The sequence below is a fragment of the Sorex fumeus genome, unplaced genomic scaffold (genome assembly GCF_029834395.1).
Source record: "Sorex fumeus unplaced genomic scaffold, SorFum_2.1 ptg000028l, whole genome shotgun sequence".
Lineage (NCBI taxonomy): Eukaryota > Metazoa > Chordata > Mammalia > Eulipotyphla > Soricidae > Sorex > Sorex fumeus.
Genome location: NW_026606085.1, coordinates 2558941 through 2579614, shown reverse-complemented (window position 1 = coordinate 2579614; position 20674 = coordinate 2558941). Strand labels below are relative to the sequence as shown.

The following is a 20674-nucleotide window of genomic DNA, read 5'->3' as shown; positions in this document are numbered from 1 at the left end:
GAAAAAAGAGGCACTACATGATCAGAGGGTAGCTCAAGATTATACTGCAATATCATGAAGCACTGAACTTTTGGGAGGGGAGGGAGCACACCCAGAATGCTTGGAGGATCATGCAGTGCCAAGGATTGAATCTGGGGCCCCCTCATACAAAGCATGCACTCCAGCACTTTGAGCCATCTCCCTGGCCGACATTGAACTTTTATAAAGTCTAAATATAATTATAGTATCCCCTGCAATTTATTTATATATAAATACTTCTTTTTAAGTAATATGTAGAATCAGAATGAGTTTTCCAGTCTGATTTAATCCCTGAGCAGCTATATTACAAATAGGTTTTGAAAAAGCCAAATAAAAAAAAACTATATTAAAACTCTATAGAATGTTATAGTGATAAATATATTTCTGTTCAGAAGCATTAAAACTATTTAGAAGCTATTTACTTGGATCGGTTAGATACCCCTTATTCTTCACTTTTGCTCAGAAAATACACATTTCCATAAACTTGCTACTTAAGCTGGATATGTATTATTCCAAGTTTTATTTTACTGAGAACACCCTAGAAAATTTGCTGATGAACATCATGTTCTTTCTCAATTTTTTACCAATTATCACTTCTCAATTTTACCAATGTAACAAATATTTTATTAAAAGTACAATATTTACTTTCACCATGTCGGTCTAATGTTCCTAGGCTCCCATTAAATGAGAAAAGTACACCTGAAATTTCAAAAAAAAAAAACCTTTTCAGAAAGAAAAGTGGTATTACAAAGTCAATCTGAGGAAGACCCAGATAAATTCTAAAAATTCACTAAGACAGGGCGTTCGCCTTACAAGCGGCCAACATGGCCGACCCGAGTTCGATTCCTCCGCCCCTCTCGGAGAGCCCGGCAAGCTACCGAGAGTATTCGATATGCCAGACACAGTAACAACAAAGTCTCCAATGGAGACGTTACTGGGCCTGCTCGAGCAAATCGACGATCAACGGGAGGGCCTTTACCTTTTACCTTAACAGAAACAAAGCACAAATGTTCATTCACTGAACACCGGTTAAGAGTTTGTATACTCAGGGACTGGAGTTACAGTAGAGCAAGTAGGGCACTTGTCTTGTACACGGCCAACCTAGGTTTGATCCCTGGTACTACATATGGTCCCTCGAGCCTACCAGGAGTGACCCCTGAGTGCAGAGTCAGGAATATACCCTGGGCATCACCAGGTGTAGACCAAGAGCAAAGTCCATGTCAGATTTGATATGCAGATCAGAAAGATGAGACCTGGATCCAGGATACTCCAGTCAGCTATGACCTCAAGAAGTACTCACTGAACCTCCAGTAAAATTAGCATCTTCTACCTTTAGAAGAGTCTTTTGTATTTGGGGGCAGAGATAGTAGAGGGGTTTAGGCTTTGTATGTGGTCAATCTAGTAACAGAACCCCATATGGCCACCCAAGAACCATCAGATGATCACTGAGTACAGAGCCAGGAGTAAGTCCTGAACACAGTCATGTGGCCCCAAGACAGCAACAACAAAATCACATCATTTATTTTGTAAGTAATAAACCAACTATTGCACATATACATTTAGTCCAATCAAACAAAATAAATGTACCTGATTTTGGCTTCTTTTGGGGCGAAACATTCTCTAGGGATATATTCTGGTAATAGTCAAGAAAATACTTTGTGGGGTGTGTTTTCTCAAAATGTGAGAAGAGAAAAACACTCTAGATAAGCTCTACATCCCTCTGAGAAATGTCATGTCTGAGGGCTGGAGAGAAGTAACTGGCCCAGGAAGCTACAACCAGGTTGCCCTCCAACTCCCAATGAAGGGGAAAAAGGATCATAGTAAAGAAATAAGATGCAAGAATAGTAAGCAGATACAGTGGGTGGAGGAGATAATGCTATCTTGGTTCTCACTGACCATTTGCCTCTCTCCTCAGCAACCCTAACCAGAGGTCATGCCGAAGAGGAATGATGGCTAATGGCTGAAAATGAGCCAAGGTGTGAGTCCTTATTTTAGAAAGAAAAATGGGAACTAGGTATACTGGAAGCCAATACATCACAAGGAAAGTTTCCTGAGTCTTCACTTGATACGATTCAGAAGATACAAATCAACCTTCACAAAGAGAAGATTCCATGTCTCCTGGAAACATGGGTAGAGGAGTGTGCTACATACAGAAGCACTGAGGATAGAGAGCCCGAGCCCAGAAATCTTTAGGAGAGTGCCTTTATTGGCCTCTGCTTGGAAGTGGCAAGAGAGTACACATGCTGGAAATGAGGTCTAGTAGGGACAACTAGCCCACGAGGTATGAAACTACAGCACGTTCCTCCCAAAACTTCCATAGCAATTTCTCAAGTTTGCAGTTTTAAAAATATACAGATAGACATTAAAATTGATAAAAGGACACTATCTGAGCCCTGCAAACTCTTAGGGTCCCCTTTAAAAAATTTCCCCATCTTTAAGAATCCAAAGGGGAGTTTGCTATACTCAATTCACATCATGGAAAAAGCTAAATATCAAGAATAAAGGTTCATGATTCACTGTGTTTTGATCTTGAATCAGGTACAGTTCTGGGTACTTTCCATTAGGTTTCTCTGAACTTGGTCATCCCAACCTTTTAATTATATTATCCCATTAGGCAGAGGTGAAACTGAGATTCAGACGTTAACTAAATCATCCAAAATCACCCAATAAGAACCCAAAACAATGCTTTGTTGGTTTCAGTTTTTGAGAGGCCACAAAAGACACTGCTCAGGGGCAATTCCACACTCAGGGGGAGCTCCCAATGGTGCTTGAGGCATTATATGGCGTCAGGGACCTTCGGAGTATGCATAGCATGCACTCCAGCCCACTGGGCTGATCTCTCCAACCCCCAAAAAGCAAGATTTTAGGTTTCCAAGGTATAAATGCTCTAAGTCTACACAATTGTATTAGGAATTCATAATTCAGTCTCACTTCTCTAGCTGTCAAGCTGAAATGTACTACAAGAACAACTGCGGTCTTAGTGCACAGACACCCACAGTTCTGGCAGCCTGTAGGGTGGCTCAGTTTCTGGCAGTCCTCAACTTTTTCCTGAAGTACTCAGGGGCAGCCTCGTACAGCCACTCAGTGTCCACAACACAGAGGTCTCGCATGTAGCATTTGTTGGTGTAGAGCAGCTCAGTATACACAACGCAGGCTGGCTTGCAGTGGAAAAGGACAGACGAGGGGTGAATGGCCACAGGCTGGTGGGTGTCCGTGGTGGCATAGGTGCCATCCGGCTGAAGCTCGGCAGTGTTCATGAAGAGACTATGAGCAAGGCAGCGGCGAATGTTCTCTGTGTCTCCCCGGGATGACATGATTGGCATTGACATCTGTTTCAGGAGGAAAGCAAGAAACAGAAAATAACCGAGTCATAAACACTGCTCTGCACTACACTGTATTTGGAACAACTGTACCTAAAAGCTATCACGGACTGCAAGTCCAAAAGTGGATATTGATACTCAGAGGTATACTCAAAAGCCTTAGGGATTAGCATGAGCAGAGTAAGAGGCACTTTCAGTTTAAGAAGGATAACTGAAAATAGGCAGAGAAAAGCCAGGGCAAGAAAGGAACAGAAAGGAGTCCATCATATCAGCTGTTAGACCTCAAATAAGTTGAGTGACCTGGCATCTTACCATCTAATCCGAATATTCACCCTCCCAGTAAAGAAGGCCTTTCTTTCTCACTATATGTTTCATCTTCCCTTCACCTCCAATTCATCTCACACACTGGTGCCGAATTAATCTTCCTAAGCACAACTCCAGTCATTCTTCATCCACCCAAACACCTTTACAGGGCTACGAGATGGCCTAATAGCTCAAAGAACCAGCCTTGCAAGTGTGAGGCCTTGAGTTCAATCTCCAGTGCTGAGTGCAATCCTGGCAGCTCCACTGTTTCTGCCTTTCAGCTCTGCTGCCTGGTAACCCATACAAGCCATTTCCAGTTGCACCACAGACAGGTGTGTATGAACACAACTAAAAAGTGTATGAACACAACTAAAAAGTGCTGATCCCTGGCGAAGTCAGTAAATGTTAGAGCACAACAACTCTGATCATGGCAATGAAAGTATCAATAGAAGGAAGGGAAAGGGGGAAATGCTTCACTGTCTCTACTGACCCTAACCAAACAATGTAAGCATCAAACTGTTCAGCAGTGAATGGCCCTCCTGACCATCTTAGAGTCCTCCAAAATAGACTGACTTCTCTTCTCTGGCCTGTGCCAGAACCCTGACTTTGGCTGTGTCCTCCTAGAAAAACTAACACCCTCAGCAATGGAGTAGATAAATTTGCCATCAGTCACTTCCCCTAATGCTTGAAGTACCCTTGCTGCGACAGTCCTGCCACAGCCAAGCAGATGGGGAAAGATACCTGCTTGACTCATGCTGGGCCAGTTCCTCTCTTCTGGCCAACACAGGAAGTCTTACCAATCTCAGTCAGTCTCTTGGGTCGGTGGGAAGTCAGAAAATAGGCTTGCATGCTGAAGCAGAAGATGAAAAGAGAAGAAAGCGAGAGCCGCATGTCCTTCTCTCCCGGAAGAGAGAGAAGGGAAGGGAGCGTAACATGACACTTGCCATAACCATGCGCTGGACCCCATGGCAGGCTGTTACATTTGGGGTGACCCGGAGGGGGGAGGTTGAGACCCCTCCCCGTCCCAAGGAACCCAGCCCTGGTAGCCGAAAATCTCCGGAACTCAACTGTCACCATGCTCACGGCCACTCTTCACATGCTTGGGCCAAGCCTCACCCACGAATGAACCTATTCTTGGACACTTCATACTACACACCATCCGTACTCCCAAGAGTACACACCACATTTGATGGGGTTCAAAGTAGGAGGCAACCAATCTTAGAGGGAAATATGCGCACACAAGGATCAACCTTTAACAACATGTTAGTGATCTCTTATAGAAGGGCTTAATGACCCCTGGGTGAAATACAACAATCTTCACACTCTTTCCTCTAAGGAAACTTTTTTGTAGCATTTTTAGTGGTTTTTCATAACAAACAATACAAAATATATTATTTTAGCTATGCTTTGGGGCAGGGGTTAGTGTTCAGGATGGAAACATCTAAAATATGGTGGTGGGAAGGTGTAATGGTGGTGAGATTGGTGTTTGATTATTAAATGTAATCAAATATTGTGAGCTACTTTATAAAATAAAAATACATGCATACATAATAAATACATGCATATATACATACACACACCACCATGATGAAATAAATAAATGAGTGAGGGAGAACTGTGGGCAAATATTTCATATTTTAAATTTTTTCTATAATGAGTTTTTTTGTCATTCTAAGCAGTAGTAATTTAAATTTTTTCACCTAAGAGATAGTACAGTGCACATATATATAATATATAATATATATTTCATATATATATTATATATAGATAAACAAAACAAACACTGTCCTCCCGTTGTTCATCGATTTGCTTGAGCGGGCCCAGTAACGTCTCCATTTTGAGTCTTAATGTTACTGTGTTTGACATATTAAATATGTACACACAGTGCATATAGACAGTACAGGCTTGCCATGCATACAACCAACCTGGGTTTGATTCCTGGACCCCATATGGCTCCCCCAATCCCAAACAGGAGTGATTCCTGAGTGCAGGCCAGGATAAGTCCTGCACTGCCAGGTTTGGCCCCAAAACAAAACAAAATTCACCTAGAAAAACACGGCAGTTTAGTCCCTTCCCAAAGAATCAGAGAAGAATTACCTTTAGGCAGATGTCCCTCAACTGTGCTCTGACTTCAGCTACTAGCATCATATTCTTGCTGTTGACAAAATTCTCTTTGCACCAATCCTAATTAAGAAGAACAAAAGAGAGCATCACTGAAGAGAGAGCTGAAAGAGCTGAAAGGCTGAAGCACCGGCTTTGTATGCAAAAGGTCTGGATTCAATTCCTGCAATTCCTGCACCATATGGTCCTCTGAACACCTTTGGAACAGAGCCCAGGAACAAGCACTACCAGACATGGCCAGATCTTCTCCCCACTCACAAAGAAGCAATACAATCCTTTCATTACCACCAAAAAAAAAATAAAAATAACAATTTCTATAGTGAGTTTTTTGGTCATTCTAAACAGTAGTAATTTAAATTTTTAAATTAATTAATTTTTAAATCAAAGTAAGTTTGACTTCAGAAGGAAAACTTCAGTTGCCAAAAAGAAGAATATGCTTAAAAAATCATAAACTAATAATTTAAGCTAGTGTTTTCTTATCACCTTACTACTCCAATTTCCTTACCTCATCCTTGAAAAAAAAGCTACAGAGTAGGATATCTGAACCATTACACCCAGTAAGAGTCTTCCCCAAGGGCCAGAGAATCGGAACAGGGATCAAGGTGTTTGCCTTGCATGTTGCCATTGCAGATTCAATCCCTGGCACCACTTGGTCGATCCCCAGCACTTTGGGAGCACTTCCCAGTAGAGTCATAGACTACCCCATGAGCATTTGCTGCCTGTGGTCCCCAAAACAAAAACTAAAATGAGTATCTCCATAATATAAAAAATAGCACTTTAGGGCTAAGGAGATAACCCAAACACGCTTCACATCCGTGAGGCCCCAAGTTTGATCCCTGCATAGTTCTCTGAGCATCATCAACTGTGGCCCTGGAGGCCCCTGAGCATTCTGAACCCAAGCACCATAACGCTGGCCCAAGTACCAAACCTTTAGTCCAGCACCACTGAACTGACCACTGTAAGGAATAACTCCCAAAAGAAAAAAAAAATCCAGCTATTAATCTCTGAGAAAAACCAATAATCTAGGGGGGAGGAAAAGACAAAGAACATGGACAACTCATAAAGGTAACTACAAATGACCAATATACTATATAAAAACTCTTTAGGAGGACTGCAGAGGTAGTACAGAAGATAAGGCATTTGCCTTGCACGTAGCTGACCTCAGTTTGATCTCACACTGCATATGGGATCTCAAGCACTGCCAGGACAAGTCCCTGAACACAGAGTCAGGAATAAGCCCTGAGCACAGCCAGGCATAGCCTTCTCCCCCATGAAAGATGCTTAAGGAATCATGGCAATACAATTTATTTTTTAGAGGATTCGCTTTTATTTTTTATATTTAATTCTTAAATTCCCCCCTCCCCCAATTGTTTAGCTGATTTTATTCATGTTCATGATGACAAAGGGTAGCACATACCTGGCTATGTGCTCACATATACTTATCAGTGGTGCCTGCTGAGGGTCACACATCAGGTGCTGGTGTCTGAACACTTGGCCACAGTGGTCACTCAACAAGGTCTATAATCCTTTAGCTGCAGTGCTTGCACATGTGCTTAGCCATTTTTACTGAAGCACACAAATTATGGCTGTGGTGCTCACAAATATGTTTACCAAGGGTCACACAGAAGGGTATGGAGGAATAGTACATCAGGTAAGGGTGCTTGCCTTGCATGTAATCGACACGGGTTCAATTCTCAGCACCATGCAGCCAATCCAGGTTCGATCCCTGGCTTCCCATACAGTCCTCTAAGCACTACCAGAAGCAATTCCTGAGTTCAGAGTCAGAAGTAAACCCTGAGGATTACTGGATATACCCCCGTGCCAAGGGAAAAAAAAAAAGTAATAAATCTAAGTAAACAAAGCAAAATGCTCACAGCTACTAAAAGTGGTACTGACTTTTCTAAAGAACTGACTGCCCAATGGGGCTGGAGCTAATAGTACAGCAGGTAGGGCATTTGCCTTGCACGCAGCCCAACCCGGGTTTGAGTCCCAGCATCCCATATAGTCCCCTGAGTTAATTCCTGAGTGCCTGAGCCAGGAGTAACCCCTGAGCATCGCCAGGTGTGACCCAAAAAAAGCAAAAAAGAAAAAAAAAAGAAAAAAAGAATTGACTGCCCAAAAAAGGGAAAGCTGGGGCACAGAAGAGAGAGTGCAAGGGGGAGGCGTTGTCTTACATAGGACTGATCCAGGGCTGATCCCTAGCATCCCATGTAGTTGCCAGAGCACCATCAGGAGTGATTCCTGAGCACAGAGCCGAGTAACCGCTGAAGACTGCCAGTTGTGCCCCCCCCCACCCAAACAAAACAAACAAAATCGACTGCATTAGAATGCAAACAAAGGATACACTCTATGGCATACAATTATTGGCTTATTAATAATACTGCCACTTTTCATCTTAGTTCAAGGAAATGAAATACCATAGTGGGCAAAAACTACTACAAAGAGGGGAAAAATTAGGGACAAGTGTGCTGAGTTTTTGTAGCTAACAAACTGTGGGGTAGGGAGAAAGTCATTTTGTAGTTAAGACATTGGGTCACCAAATACTTACTTTCCTCAGACAGTTCCCATGCTAAAGACATTTCTGAAATGAAATTAGGTATTTTCTTTTATTTCTTAAAGAATTCCGTCACAAAGGTGCATTCCTATTACATGCCCAGGAGTTTATCATTTGAGGAAAGTTTTACCTTATTCCCGCCTATGTTTTTGAAGGTTCGGTAGATGTTGAGCAAGGTGATATGATCCCCCTCACTAGATATGAACTTCTTCCGGACACTCTGTACTTCATCCCGCCGGGAGGGAGGGTTGTAGAGTACACTGTCCACAGACAGCAGGGACACAATGGTCAGTATCTCCTCTGTACAGTGAAATTTGGGGGACAGGAGAATAGTCTGCAAGTCAAAAATTTACAACCCTGTAAGCCAAAATTTTTCTTAGTTTCTGAATGCTGCATTTATATTGTTCTTGCAACTTCCTATCTAAGGAGTTAAAAGGTAGGTGTTTCTAAAACCCTACGTATGTTACTGTGACTTTATTTTTTTGTACAAGAGATGGCTACAGGATTCTACATTCCTTTTGGGTTGGGCTCACTACTTAATGAGTTTGAATCCCACAAAGTATTAGATACAAAGTATGGTTATAACATAAGAGAAGTGAAGATTATCTAGAAGCATTGGGTTCACAAATCTATGCTGGGATTGCTAATCTGTAACATAGATAAAGGAGACTGAGGGGAGGGTATCATTTACTTTGGCAAATCTGGGTTCTAAGGGAAAAGCCGCCATCTTTCTTCCAACTGCAGTCAGGGTAAGCTGCTCATCCTTACGTTCAAGAGCACCTAACAGGTCCAACTGGGCAATAGCTGCCTGTACGTGATCTGAAAAATAAATAAATAAGAAACAAAAGAAGGAGCCAAAATACAAAACAGAAGTCACAATTAATTCATTACTTTAGGAGGGTTCCTTATATGTCAATATCAAGCAACAGCAACGACTAAAACCACCCTTCTCCCGTGAAAATGCTTGCAAAGTTGTTAATTTTATCAATGTATTCTGTGCAGTTCCTTTTATTTATTTGGGGGGTCGGGGTAGGGGATCATGTAAGTAGTGCCCAAGGAGCCTGGGGATCACTCCCAGAATTCCTGGGCCCACTGTCCTGATAGCTGACTGCTTGGGCCCAGCAGTGTTGAGAGCCACCAGGGCCAAACCCGTCAGTGCTCCACAGCCAGGAGGTGCTGGGGATGCAATTTGGGCCTCAGTTACTCAACCTTTTTGGATATTTCCCCAACCCTCACTTCCCATTTGAAACAATGACCTATAATTTGGGAAAACGTAAGTGAATTTTAAACCCAATAATGTTATATTTATGAATTTCACAGGCACATGCATACATACAACAATGGCAAAATCTGGTGTCTCACAGGCACCTGGTAAAAGGTAAAGGTAAAGGTAAAGGCCCTCCCGTTGATCGTCGATTTTGCTCGAGCGGGCCCAGTAACGTCTCCATTGGAGACTTTGTTGTTACTGTGTCTGGCATATCGAATACTCTCAGTAGCTTGCTGGGCTCTTCGAGAGGGGCGGAGGAATTGAACTCGGGTCGGCCATGTTGGCCGCTTGTAAGGCAAATGCCCTACCCGCTGTGCTATCGCTCCAGCCCAGGCACCTGGTGAGAAGGTATTTTTCCTCCCCATACTTTTTGAATTTTTGAAACACGTAAATGCATTACCTAACTAATGGATAAAAAAGCATTTCTAAGGGTAAGGTAAAGGTAAAGGTAAAGGCCCTCCCGTTGATCGTCGATTTGCTCAAGCGGGCCCAGTAACGTCTCCATTGGAGACTTTGTTGTTACTGTGTCTGGCATATCGAATACTCTCGGTAGCTTGCCGGGCTCTCCGAGAGGGGCGGAGGAATCGAACTCGGGTCGGCCATGTTGGCCGCTTGTAAGGCGAACGCCCTACCCGCTGTGCTATCGCTCCAGCCCAAGGGTAAAATAAATAAATATATACATACTGAAAGGAAATGATCTGTAAAATAACAAGTGAAAATATTCAAATGTCTATAACAGATACACATTTTTTTTTTGGCTTTTTGGGTCACACCCAGCGATGCTCAGAGGTTACTCCTGGCTCTGCACTCAGGAATTACTCCTGGTGGTGTTCGGGGGACCACATGGGATGCTGGGAATCGAACCCAGGTTGGCCGCATGCAAGGCAAATGCCCTACCTGCTGTGCTAATGCTCCAGCCCCGTATAACAGATATACATTTTGATTTAAAGATTAGAATAGCATTTAACAGTGAAAACTGCATCAACACAAACAAACCTTAGAAGACATGATGAAGGTTCAAGAGATAGTTTGCCTTGCGCACAGTTGATCTGAGTTCCATCCCCAGAACCATGTATGGTTCCATGAGCACTACCTGGGCACACATGCTCCAAGCACAGTCAGGTATGGCCCACCCTCCCTGCCCCCCGCCCCGCCAAAAAAGAAGAAAACATGACGGAAGAAAAGGTTACTGAAGAACTGAGAAAAGATGCAAAGTAAAATAACAGATAACTTAGGAATACATAGGCAATGAATGAAACATTAAAGAAAATTGAAAGATTAACAAAATGTGGAGGGTACAAACCAGAGGACAGTTGGAAGTCAAGGCTGTTTTCACTACTGTGATGTATGTGTGTGTGTTGAGTGTGTGTGTGTGTGTGTGTGTGTGTGTGTGTTGCAAACCAAAGGGCAGTTAGAAGGTATATGGATGGGGGGTGGGGGGGAGCAGATGGGGATATTTTTTCCCCTTTGTAAGTGAAGGAAATAATCAAGTATAGAAGGAGCCAGAATGGCAGTACAGGGAGTAGGGAACTTGCCTTGCACACAGATGACCCAAGCTTAATGCCTGGCACCTCATATGGTCCCCCAAGTCTACCAGGAGTGATCTCTAAGTGCAGAGCCAGGAATAAGCCATGACCACAGCTGCATATGCTCCCTCCACCAAAATAAATAAATAGAACCCTAATTCTTTTTCCTTCCTACATAAGAGATATTGTAAGTGAAGCACAGAAACCAATCATACTCCACCCCAAAAGAAAGAAATGTGGTCTTTTCATCTTTTACTAGAAAATGTAAAATTTTGTTAAGCTTATTGTGTATAGAATCCTATAGGTCCTCTCAACTTCTACCATCTTCATTGTCTCCAGTGGTCAAGGAACCCAATTATGAGACTCTTCTATAGAGTCCATTTCTACAGGGCATGGTGCTGATAACAGAATTTATCCTTTTATAATGGCCACAGTGGTAACATGACATGCAAGGCACTCGCCCTGCATGTGGCTGACCCAGACTTGAATCCCGGCCTCCCGTATGGCTTCGTCAGGAGGTGGTCCAAACCCAAAAATTTTAAGAACAGAATTCATCCTTCTATGATTCTGAGATGTTTCTGTAAAAAGCTCAAGTATCTCCCAATCAAAATTAAAAGAAAATTAATAATTTATTTTTTCTAAATGTCATATGCTGTTGTCTGTTTACTCACATGTCTTCCACAGCACTAAAGATTCCATTACCTGGAGAGGGTTTTGACATGAAGTCAAAGGTGAGGACATTTGGGACTTTCATTGCTAGGAGCTGCAACAGCACATTTGCTAGGTTACACCTACAAAGAGAGAAAGAAGCAAGTCATTCACCTGTCCCTGACACCCCATTAGTGATGCTGCTAAGCTCAAGGAAGAGATAAGCAAGCAGGAAAAGGAGATTCAGGGACAAATGCTAAGTGCATGCATGCAGCTTAGGCCTACCTTTGGATCTCTGGCACAGTCATCTTCTCAAACTTCTCAAACTCATCCTCTGTGTAGAGTCTGTAACAAATGCCACTCTGCTCTCTACCCGCTCGTCCTGTGCGTTGCCATGCTTGGGTTTTGGATACCCGCTGCACAGCTAACACCTCCAGACCACTATCTGGAAGGAGATTAGCCCACATTAACACTTTGCTCACCACCAAAACAAACCGTTTCTACAAAGTGGACAAAAAAAGCATTCCTTAGTATGCCAGTGATTCTTTCCACAAAATGATTCCAGAAAAACTCAAGGCTAAATGAGAAGTTCAAAACCAGACAGCTCTATAGTAAAACAAAGGCTTACAGTGAATACTGTGCGAGATGTTATTAAAAGCAGAACAATCTCCTGCCTATAGCATGGGGCCAGCAGAGTTGATCTCAGAGGCCATGGCTTAGATCATAGGGCAACAACCACTCCCCTTTTCCCAACACTGGGATGTTTCTTCAGAACTTTTTATGCTAAAATGAGAGTCAATAATCTAGGATGGATGGTCACCCTGTCAGTGACTTACAAATTCATTCCTGGTACACTATGCCTGCTCTAACTATTTAAAATAGAAATAACGTGTTGTTACTTCTAGGAACAAACGAGATTTTCTTGATAAAGGGGTATTCTGTGCCAGGAAATGAAGGACTAAGACTTTTCCATGTTTTATCACCAAGAGATACACAAGTCAAAGTCAACAATCCTGAGTGCTCAGGAGTGCATGTCAATTAAACATATCTTGGAGAATCAATTCAGCTGCCTCAGATAGTCTGTAGAATAAAGCAAGATACAAAACATGTATTTAAAGGACCTCTAGCAAGTCTCCCTCTGTAAATCCTCAGGAAACAGCATCTCACTCTCGTCTAGGGGACGTTTCTTTCATAAGTTACATGGGGGTTTGAGGCAATCATGCGTAAATATTTCTGACAAAGCCTTTAATGTGGTATCAGACGGAACCTTTCTTTAGAGTCAATATTCTCAATCAACTTTGAATGGTGAAAGACTCTCAGTTGTAAAGTTTACTCCCCTAGACTCTTTCCAGCTTGCCTCTTGGTCTCACATACCTGTCTCGGGTTATTTTTTTCTGAGCCTAACTTCTGAATTATCTCAGTATGGTGCCACTCTCCCAAAACTCAGTTGAAAACACGAAATGTTCATCTGGGGGAAACTAGAACTATAGGAAACTCAATGGTGCTCACTATACATACAAAAAAGACAATCATGAGCTACGAATTCTCACCAGGGTTATACTTCTTTGCTTTAACCATGCCAGTGTCAACTACATATTTTATTCCTGTAACGGTTATGGAAGTTTCAGCGATGTTAGTTGAAATGATGACTTTGCGATAGCCCTGAAAGGAGGAAGAAAACAAAAAACCCATATGATGCACATGATTCAAAAGTTTTAAAAACATATTCCGTACCATTAATTTCCACAATTAAAGAAAGATAATTGTGTGGGTTGGAGAGGATAGTACAACGGGTATGGCACTTGCCTTTCACTTCAGTCCCCTACGTCCCATGCGGTTCTCCAAGTCCTGCCAGGAGTGATCCCTGAGCACTGCCAGACATGGTCCCCCCAAAATAAGTAATCAGGGGCTGCATGGGATCCTGGAGATCAAACCCAGGTCAGATGCAAAAGCAAACGCCTACCCGACTGTACCACGGCTCTGGACCCAGATGGTTGGTCTTTAAAGTGAGTGAGGTGGGGTAGAGAACATGGGAAAAAGGCTGTGTGTGTGTGTGTGTGTGTGTGTGTGTGTGTGTGTGTGTGGTGCCAGGGATCAAACCCTGAGCCTCTCACGTGCAATGCAAGTGTGAGACAAGTGTGCTCTACTACTGAGCTACTTCCCATTTAGTATTAAACTTTCTCTCAAGACAATGGGATATAGAATAGGGACAAGATTTAGGGACAGAAGTGGGTTAGAGTTCTGGTCCTGTCTGTTACTTACTATATTACCCTTGAGCAACAGTTACTTTACTTTTTAGGGCACTAACATTTACAAAATAAAACCAGCACCTTCCTTGCCAATTCTTAAGGAGAGACAGCACATAGTAAGAGTTACTGCGTAGTGCCTGGCACAGCAAGGATACCCACTAATTGGTAGTATTGCCAAATGTGGCTTATTTACATAAAACCTTAGAAATATTATTTACCTGTCAGCTTTTGCACTTTACTCTCCATCTTCCCCAACCACCATTTACCTATTCTTACTATGGGAGGTTTATTTGTAGCTACACATAATATTTCAGCAGTTTTTTTCAGTCAGTGCATCTGGTAATTGAGCACTCTGTCCCATACACATTATATGGAGTCCAGAAACGGGCATGTCAAGTGCCACTGATAGGTCCTTTGAGGTTCCCAGGGACAGAGATGGACAGGCAAGCTGCTGCACACACCTTTGGGGCCACCTGAAAGACACGGAGCTGTTGTGCATAGGGCAGGGAAGCATAGAGAGGCAGGACCAGCATTGAGGGGCAGCCATCTGGCAGGTGCTTTGCAATGTCCCGGCAGGTCTTGCTCATTGCTTCTATCTCCTCCTGACCAGTAAGGAACACCAGGATGTCCTGAGAAGAAGGAGCTTCCTATAAAAATGGTAAAGTGTGATGAGCGAAAGTTGACAGGTTTTACAGAACAAAACAATGGTCACTGATGATTTCCCAATGTTCTTTTTCTTTCTTTCCTTTTTTTTTTTTTTGGAGGGGTTAGGGAATTGGGGCAGTAGTATTACTCAGGGGACTTGGGAACCATCCTTACACAGTGCTCTGGGGTCACTCCCAGTGACCGGTTTGGGCTACACCAGGTAGTACTCAGGGCTACTTCTGGTTTGGTATGGCAGAGTTGTGCCCAGCTGTGCTCTCCAGAGACTATACAGTGCCAGGGACTGAACCCAGGCCTCCTGCAAGTAAAGCATATACTTTAAAGACAGACCTCTGAGCTATCTCCCTGGCTCCCAGAGTTATTTTCTTTACCTGCTAAGTGCAGAGATGCACATGCACCTAACTACTGTCACCTTTGGAAGAATACCCTTATCAATAATACTAACATACAGCTTACCTGAGTTACTCAATATGGTATATTATTACTACTTATGATTTTTGTGTGTGACTAAGGTACAGGGAATTGAATCCAGGTCTCCCACATGCAAAAACCATGTACTCACCCACTGAACTCTCTCTCCGGCTCTAGTGAGCTATATTAACTTTTTTTTTTTTATTTTGCTTTTGGGATAAACCAAGTAGTACTCAGGACTTATTCCAGGCTGTATGCTGAGAAATCATTTCTGGCAGGGCTTGGAGGACCATACGGGGTACAAGGGATCAAACCTGGTCAGTCACAAGGAAGGCAAGGACCCTACCCACTGCACTGTATCAGTCCCAAGTCAACTACCAACCCTAAACAATTACGGGTTAGAGAAAAAGTATAGAGGCTAAAGTTCTTGCCTTGCATGTGACAATCCTAGTTAGATGCCCAGCACCACTTATGGTCCCCCAAGTACCTATAGAAGTAATCATACAGAACCAGGAGTTAAACCCAGAGAAACTCCAGATATAAGCCAAGCCCTCTCCAAATAATAAAGTAAAAACGGGCTGGAGTGATAGTACAGGGGGTGGGGCGTTTGGCTTGCACACGACCTACCTGGGTTCAATCCCCAGCATCGTATATGGTCCCCCAAGCACTGCCAGAAATAATTCCTGAGTGCAAAGATATCAGTAACCCCTGACCATTGCTGGGTGTGACCCAAGAATGAATAAATAAATAGCAATTAAACAGAGTCGGGGAGATCCCTCAAAGGGTTAGAACACATGCTTTGCATGCAGATGCCTGCCTTTAATCCTCAGCACAAGCATGGCTCCTTGAGCACCACTACGAGTGACCCCAGAGTATAGAGAGTAAACCCTAAATATTGCTACTGCCCCAAACAAACAAAGGGTCAGAGAGGTGGCTCATGTAATAGATCAAAAGTCTTGCATGTATGAGACACGAGGTTCAATCCTTAGCACTGTATGTCCCCTGGGTGAGTTCCCAAAACAATAATATAAATATCAATTAAGAAAATTTTGTTTGTTCATCTGTTTTTGGATGACTCCAGTTGGTGTGCTCATTCTAGGTGGTGTTCAGTGGACTATGCAGTGCCAAGAATTGAAGCTGAGCCTTCTGCATGAAAATATATGCTCAGTCTATTGAGTTACCTCTCTGGCCTCGACTACAAAAATTTTGAAGGAAATTTTTTAACAACTTTTTTTTTTTGCTTTTTTGGGTCACACCCAGCGATGCACAGGGGTTACTCCTGGCTCTGCACTCAGGAATCACTCCTGGTGGTTCTCAGGGGACCATATGGGATGCTGGGATGCTGATGTTGCTCCAGCCCCAGCACAACGGTAGGGCGTTTGCCTTGCATGCAGCCTGCCCGGCAGAGCTGGGTTCGATTCCTCCGCCCCTGATGGAGAGCCCGGCAAGCTACCGAGAGTATTCGATATGCCAGACACAGTAACAACAAAGTCTCCAATGGAGACGTTACTGGGCCAGCTCGAGCAAATCGTTTACTTTACTTACTTTACAAGAAAATATAAAAAACACAACCAGGAATACAAAAATATCTGCACAGAGCTTCTTTTTTTATAATTTCAAATTATGAAAACTTTTTCATAATTTCAATTTAGAGTTTCTAATTTCATAATTATCTTGAAAGATAAAGCTGCTGTAACAAGACAACTTAGATGGGGCTGGAGGGATAGGACAGCAAGAAGTGTATCTGCCTTGCAGGTAGCTAACCCAGATTCTATTCCGAGCATCCCAGATATGGCCCAAAATGAGGAACGACTTGAAGAAATCCTGATTCACAGAAATAGCTAGAGATCATCGTACAGGTAAAGGAGATCATATTAAATGATGCATTCAAAAGGATTTTCAGGCTAGATAGTACAATGTGTAGGATGCTTGCCTTTCATGTGTATGCCCTGCATATAACTCAAGTTCAATCCTTGGCATTCCAATGGCCCCCTAAGCTCCACCAAAAGTAATTAATCCTGAGCACAGAGCCAGAAGTAAACCCTAAGCACCACCCCACCACATACTTTCATGTGCAAAAAAATACATGTGGTTAGAGTATTTGAGACTCAGAGATTAAATGAATTCTTCATTTTACAAGAGATAGCAGCAAGCAGTGACAGTGAACTAGAAGACCCCTACTTGGCTAAAGTGCCCTAATGAGCACCTAGGCAAGAGGGAACTCCCACAGTTTTAGAAGTGCAATGGAAGTAGAACTGTAACCCAGTTGGTAGAATGAAACATCTAATCACTTAATCACTTAATCCCCGTTATTCATCGATTTATTCGAGCGGGTGCCAGTAACGTCTCCATTCATCCCGGTTGCGTGCTAGCGTAGCCCAATGGTATCTGTTCGTTTTAGGAATATGTAGAGCCTCAAACCGATCATTTAGGGTCTTGACGAAGAAGTCTGACCATCTTATAGGTGGGCGTCCACGTGATCTTTTGATGTCTCGTGGAATCCAATCAGTAATGGCTCTAGTCCAGCGGTTGTCTGTAAACCTCATTACGTGTCCAGCCCATCTGATTTTTGATGTCTTGGCAAATGGGACAGCGTCCCTGATTCTTGAGCGTTGACGAAGATCAGAACTCCGGATTCTATCTCTCATTTGAGTGAATCGTGATATTCCAAGCATAGTTCTTTCGATTCCTCTTTGAGAGACACGAATAGTGTTCTCATCCTGTTTTCGTAGGGTCCAGGTCTCTGAGGCATATGTTAATGCAGGAAGAATAGTGGAATCAAAGAGATGTGCTCGTAGCTGGAGGTTCTTTGTCCTTTTAGTTATTTCTTCAATGCTCTTGAAGGCATTCCAAGCCGCTCTCTTCCTCCTGCGCAACTCAGGTGCCAGGTCATTCATCATGTTGATTTCTCGACCTAGGTATATATAACTGTTGCATTCGGAGATGGTGGTTCCGTTGAGAGCGAATGGAGCGTCAGGAACAAGGCTGTTTCTCATAAACATTGTCTTCGCAAGATTCAGCTGTAGTCCGACCTTTCCACATTCACGGTCAAAGTCGTTCAGCATTTGTGCTGCTTGGTTGATGTTTGGTGTTATTAGAACGATGTCATCAGCAAAGCGGAGGTGGTGTAGTTGCCGACCATCTATCTTCACTCCCATGTTTTCCCATTCCAGTCGTCGCATGATGTTCTCGAGGGTGGCACTGAAGAGTTTTGGTGAAATGATATCACCCTGCCGAACCCCTCTCTTGATATGGATGATTACTTCTTTGTAGAATGGTGAGATCTTGGTAGTGAATCCGCAATAGAGCTCACGAAGGATCCTGATGTATTGAGTTTGTACGTCCTGATTGGCTAGGGCTTCTATGACCGCTTCCGTCTCAACAGAATCAAAGGCCTTCTTTAAATCAATGAACGTTAGACAGAGTGGCATCTTGAACTCCCGAGATACCTCAATGAGCTTGGTTACTGTGTGGATATGGTCGATGGTACTGAATCCTTTTCGGAATCCAGCTTGTTCACATGGTTGTCCTTTATCTAGTGTTCTGCTAATTCTATTCAGGATGACTCGAGTGAATAGTTTGTAGATGATAGACAATAGGCAGATTGGGCGATAGTTGCCAATATCGTGGATGTCTCCTTTCTTGTATAATGTACAGTCTTGCTGGTTTTCCATTGGGATGGAACCATGCATTCAGACAGGTAGCGTGTGAAGAGTCGAGCCAATGTATTGATGAGTACTGATGGTAAGTTCTTCAGGTGTTCAGGTCTGATCTTGTCTGGGCCAGGTGCTCTTTGTTTCTTTACCGACGAGATGGCATGTTGGATTTCGGAAGGAAGAACATTGGGAACGACATATCCATCATGTGGTATGTGGTATGTGGGCAAGTGGATGTGGCTATTAAAGAGATCTGAGTAGAAGTCATGAATAATCTTCTCCATTGCCCTTCTGGAAGATGTGATAGATCCATCATGATGTCGGAGGGCAGTCATCTTGGTTTTGTAGTTGGTGAAGGACAGGCGGGCATTACGAATGTTTTTCCCAACTTCTGCTGCATCTACCAGTACTGCTGCTCTCCTGTTTTTGAGGTCATCCTTGATGGCTTCTCTGCACTGTTTTGCCAGTTCGTTCGCTTGTGGTTGCCTGAGGCACGTGCCAAGCCACGTTGTCGAATAAGTTCAAGAGTGTTCGAAGAAAGACGGTTTTTTGTGGTTATCTCTCTCTTGGCATTCCTTGCACAATCATGGAGGTGCTGAATCATTCGATCGTATTCCTCATCAATGTTGTCAATGACGGCATCTTCCCATGTTGCCGCAACAGAGCCAAAGAGTTCCCAGTTGGTGGTTGTTCTGGGAGTCCTCTTCTTAAACCTTGCATTCTTTTCTCCTCGTTCTGTGAGGTAGAATTTTGCACGAAGAAGACGGTGGTCTGATCCCATTTGGAATTTTGGGACAACAGCAACATCGGTTAGGCAAAACCGCCGATTGAATATGATGTGGTCTATTTCATTGTGGAACCGTCCATCGGGAGACTCCCATGTCCAACGTTTAGATTCAGCCTTTTGGAATTGTGAGTTACCATGGAAGGTTTTGGTTGACATGATGAACTCAGACAGTCTGTCACCCTGTTCGTTCCATTCCAGGCCATGGGTTCCGATGTGGAGTTCATCGACTGATCTTCTTGGTCCTATCTTGGCATTAAAATCACCGACAATGATCTTGTAGAAGGTGTGATCTTCTTTATAGAATTTCTCCAGCTCCATGTAGAATTTCTCAGTTTCTCTTTCACCATAACTGGATGTTGGTGCATAGACAACAAAGATAGAAACTGCCGGTAGTGAGCCACATTTATTCAAGTGTAATCGTCCGATTCGGGTTGTTAGGCATTCAAATGAATCAATGCTCGTGACTAAGTTTGTGTTGACAAGGATACCGACACCACTGACGCCTCTTTTATCCCATGTTCCAAGGAACAGTTCTTCTCCAGTGTCGAAAACAGCATGATGGAATTGATGTCTTCTCGTTTCGGTCAGACCAATGATGTCGTACTTGATCTTTCGTGCTTGTACCACAAGGTCTTCAATAGATGCAGCAGATGCCAGGGTACGAGCATTAAAAGTACAGACAATCATTTTTGTTTTTCTGCGTTTTGGTAGCCTATGTCTGCCTTGGTGTTTTATCAGCCTCTCCTTCCATATCCTTCTCGACTCTGCATATTCAGGGTTAGGGAAATGAGATCCATTTATTACTGGATTTGGCATATCAATTTGGTCTATTTGGCATAGACCACGGATAGCTTGCCAGGCTCTGCCGTGCGGGTTGGATATTTAAGGATATTTACGGTACCCTGAAAATTTAGAGAAAAGTAAATAAATAGTCGCACGGCCACAGGCCGCGCGCTCTCGGGAGCTTGTTGTGATAATCTCTGGATCCTGGCCTTTGTTGGGGTTACACGGCAGTTGGAGGGTGTAACTGTCTAGCTACTGACAGGTCCAGTCCCAAACCATGCAGGCTTGGAGATCTCAGCCCCAGGTCCCACACACCTGGGTTCCTCTGCCAGTTCTGTTATGTCTGAGGCTTATCCAAGTGTGTGGAG

General features: G+C 43.3%; 1 protein-coding gene across 1 annotated transcript in view; it reads right to left on the bottom strand.

Moving 5' to 3' along the window:
• Positions 1-993: 993 nt before the first annotated feature.
• Positions 994-20674, bottom strand: part of DHX33 (DEAH-box helicase 33) — a 32206-nt gene continuing 12525 nt past the window's right edge. The window contains exons 6-13 of the mRNA XM_056114790.1: positions 14468-14653; positions 13308-13419; positions 12043-12202; positions 11812-11900; positions 9008-9135; positions 8447-8650; positions 5739-5825; positions 994-3347 (exon numbers count right to left, since the gene is read on the bottom strand). Of these exons, the coding sequence (XP_055970765.1) occupies positions 3039-3347; positions 5739-5825; positions 8447-8650; positions 9008-9135; positions 11812-11900; positions 12043-12202; positions 13308-13419; positions 14468-14653 (1275 nt within the window). The 3' untranslated portion in view covers positions 994-3038. The remainder of the gene's footprint in view (positions 3348-5738; positions 5826-8446; positions 8651-9007; positions 9136-11811; positions 11901-12042; positions 12203-13307; positions 13420-14467; positions 14654-20674) is intronic.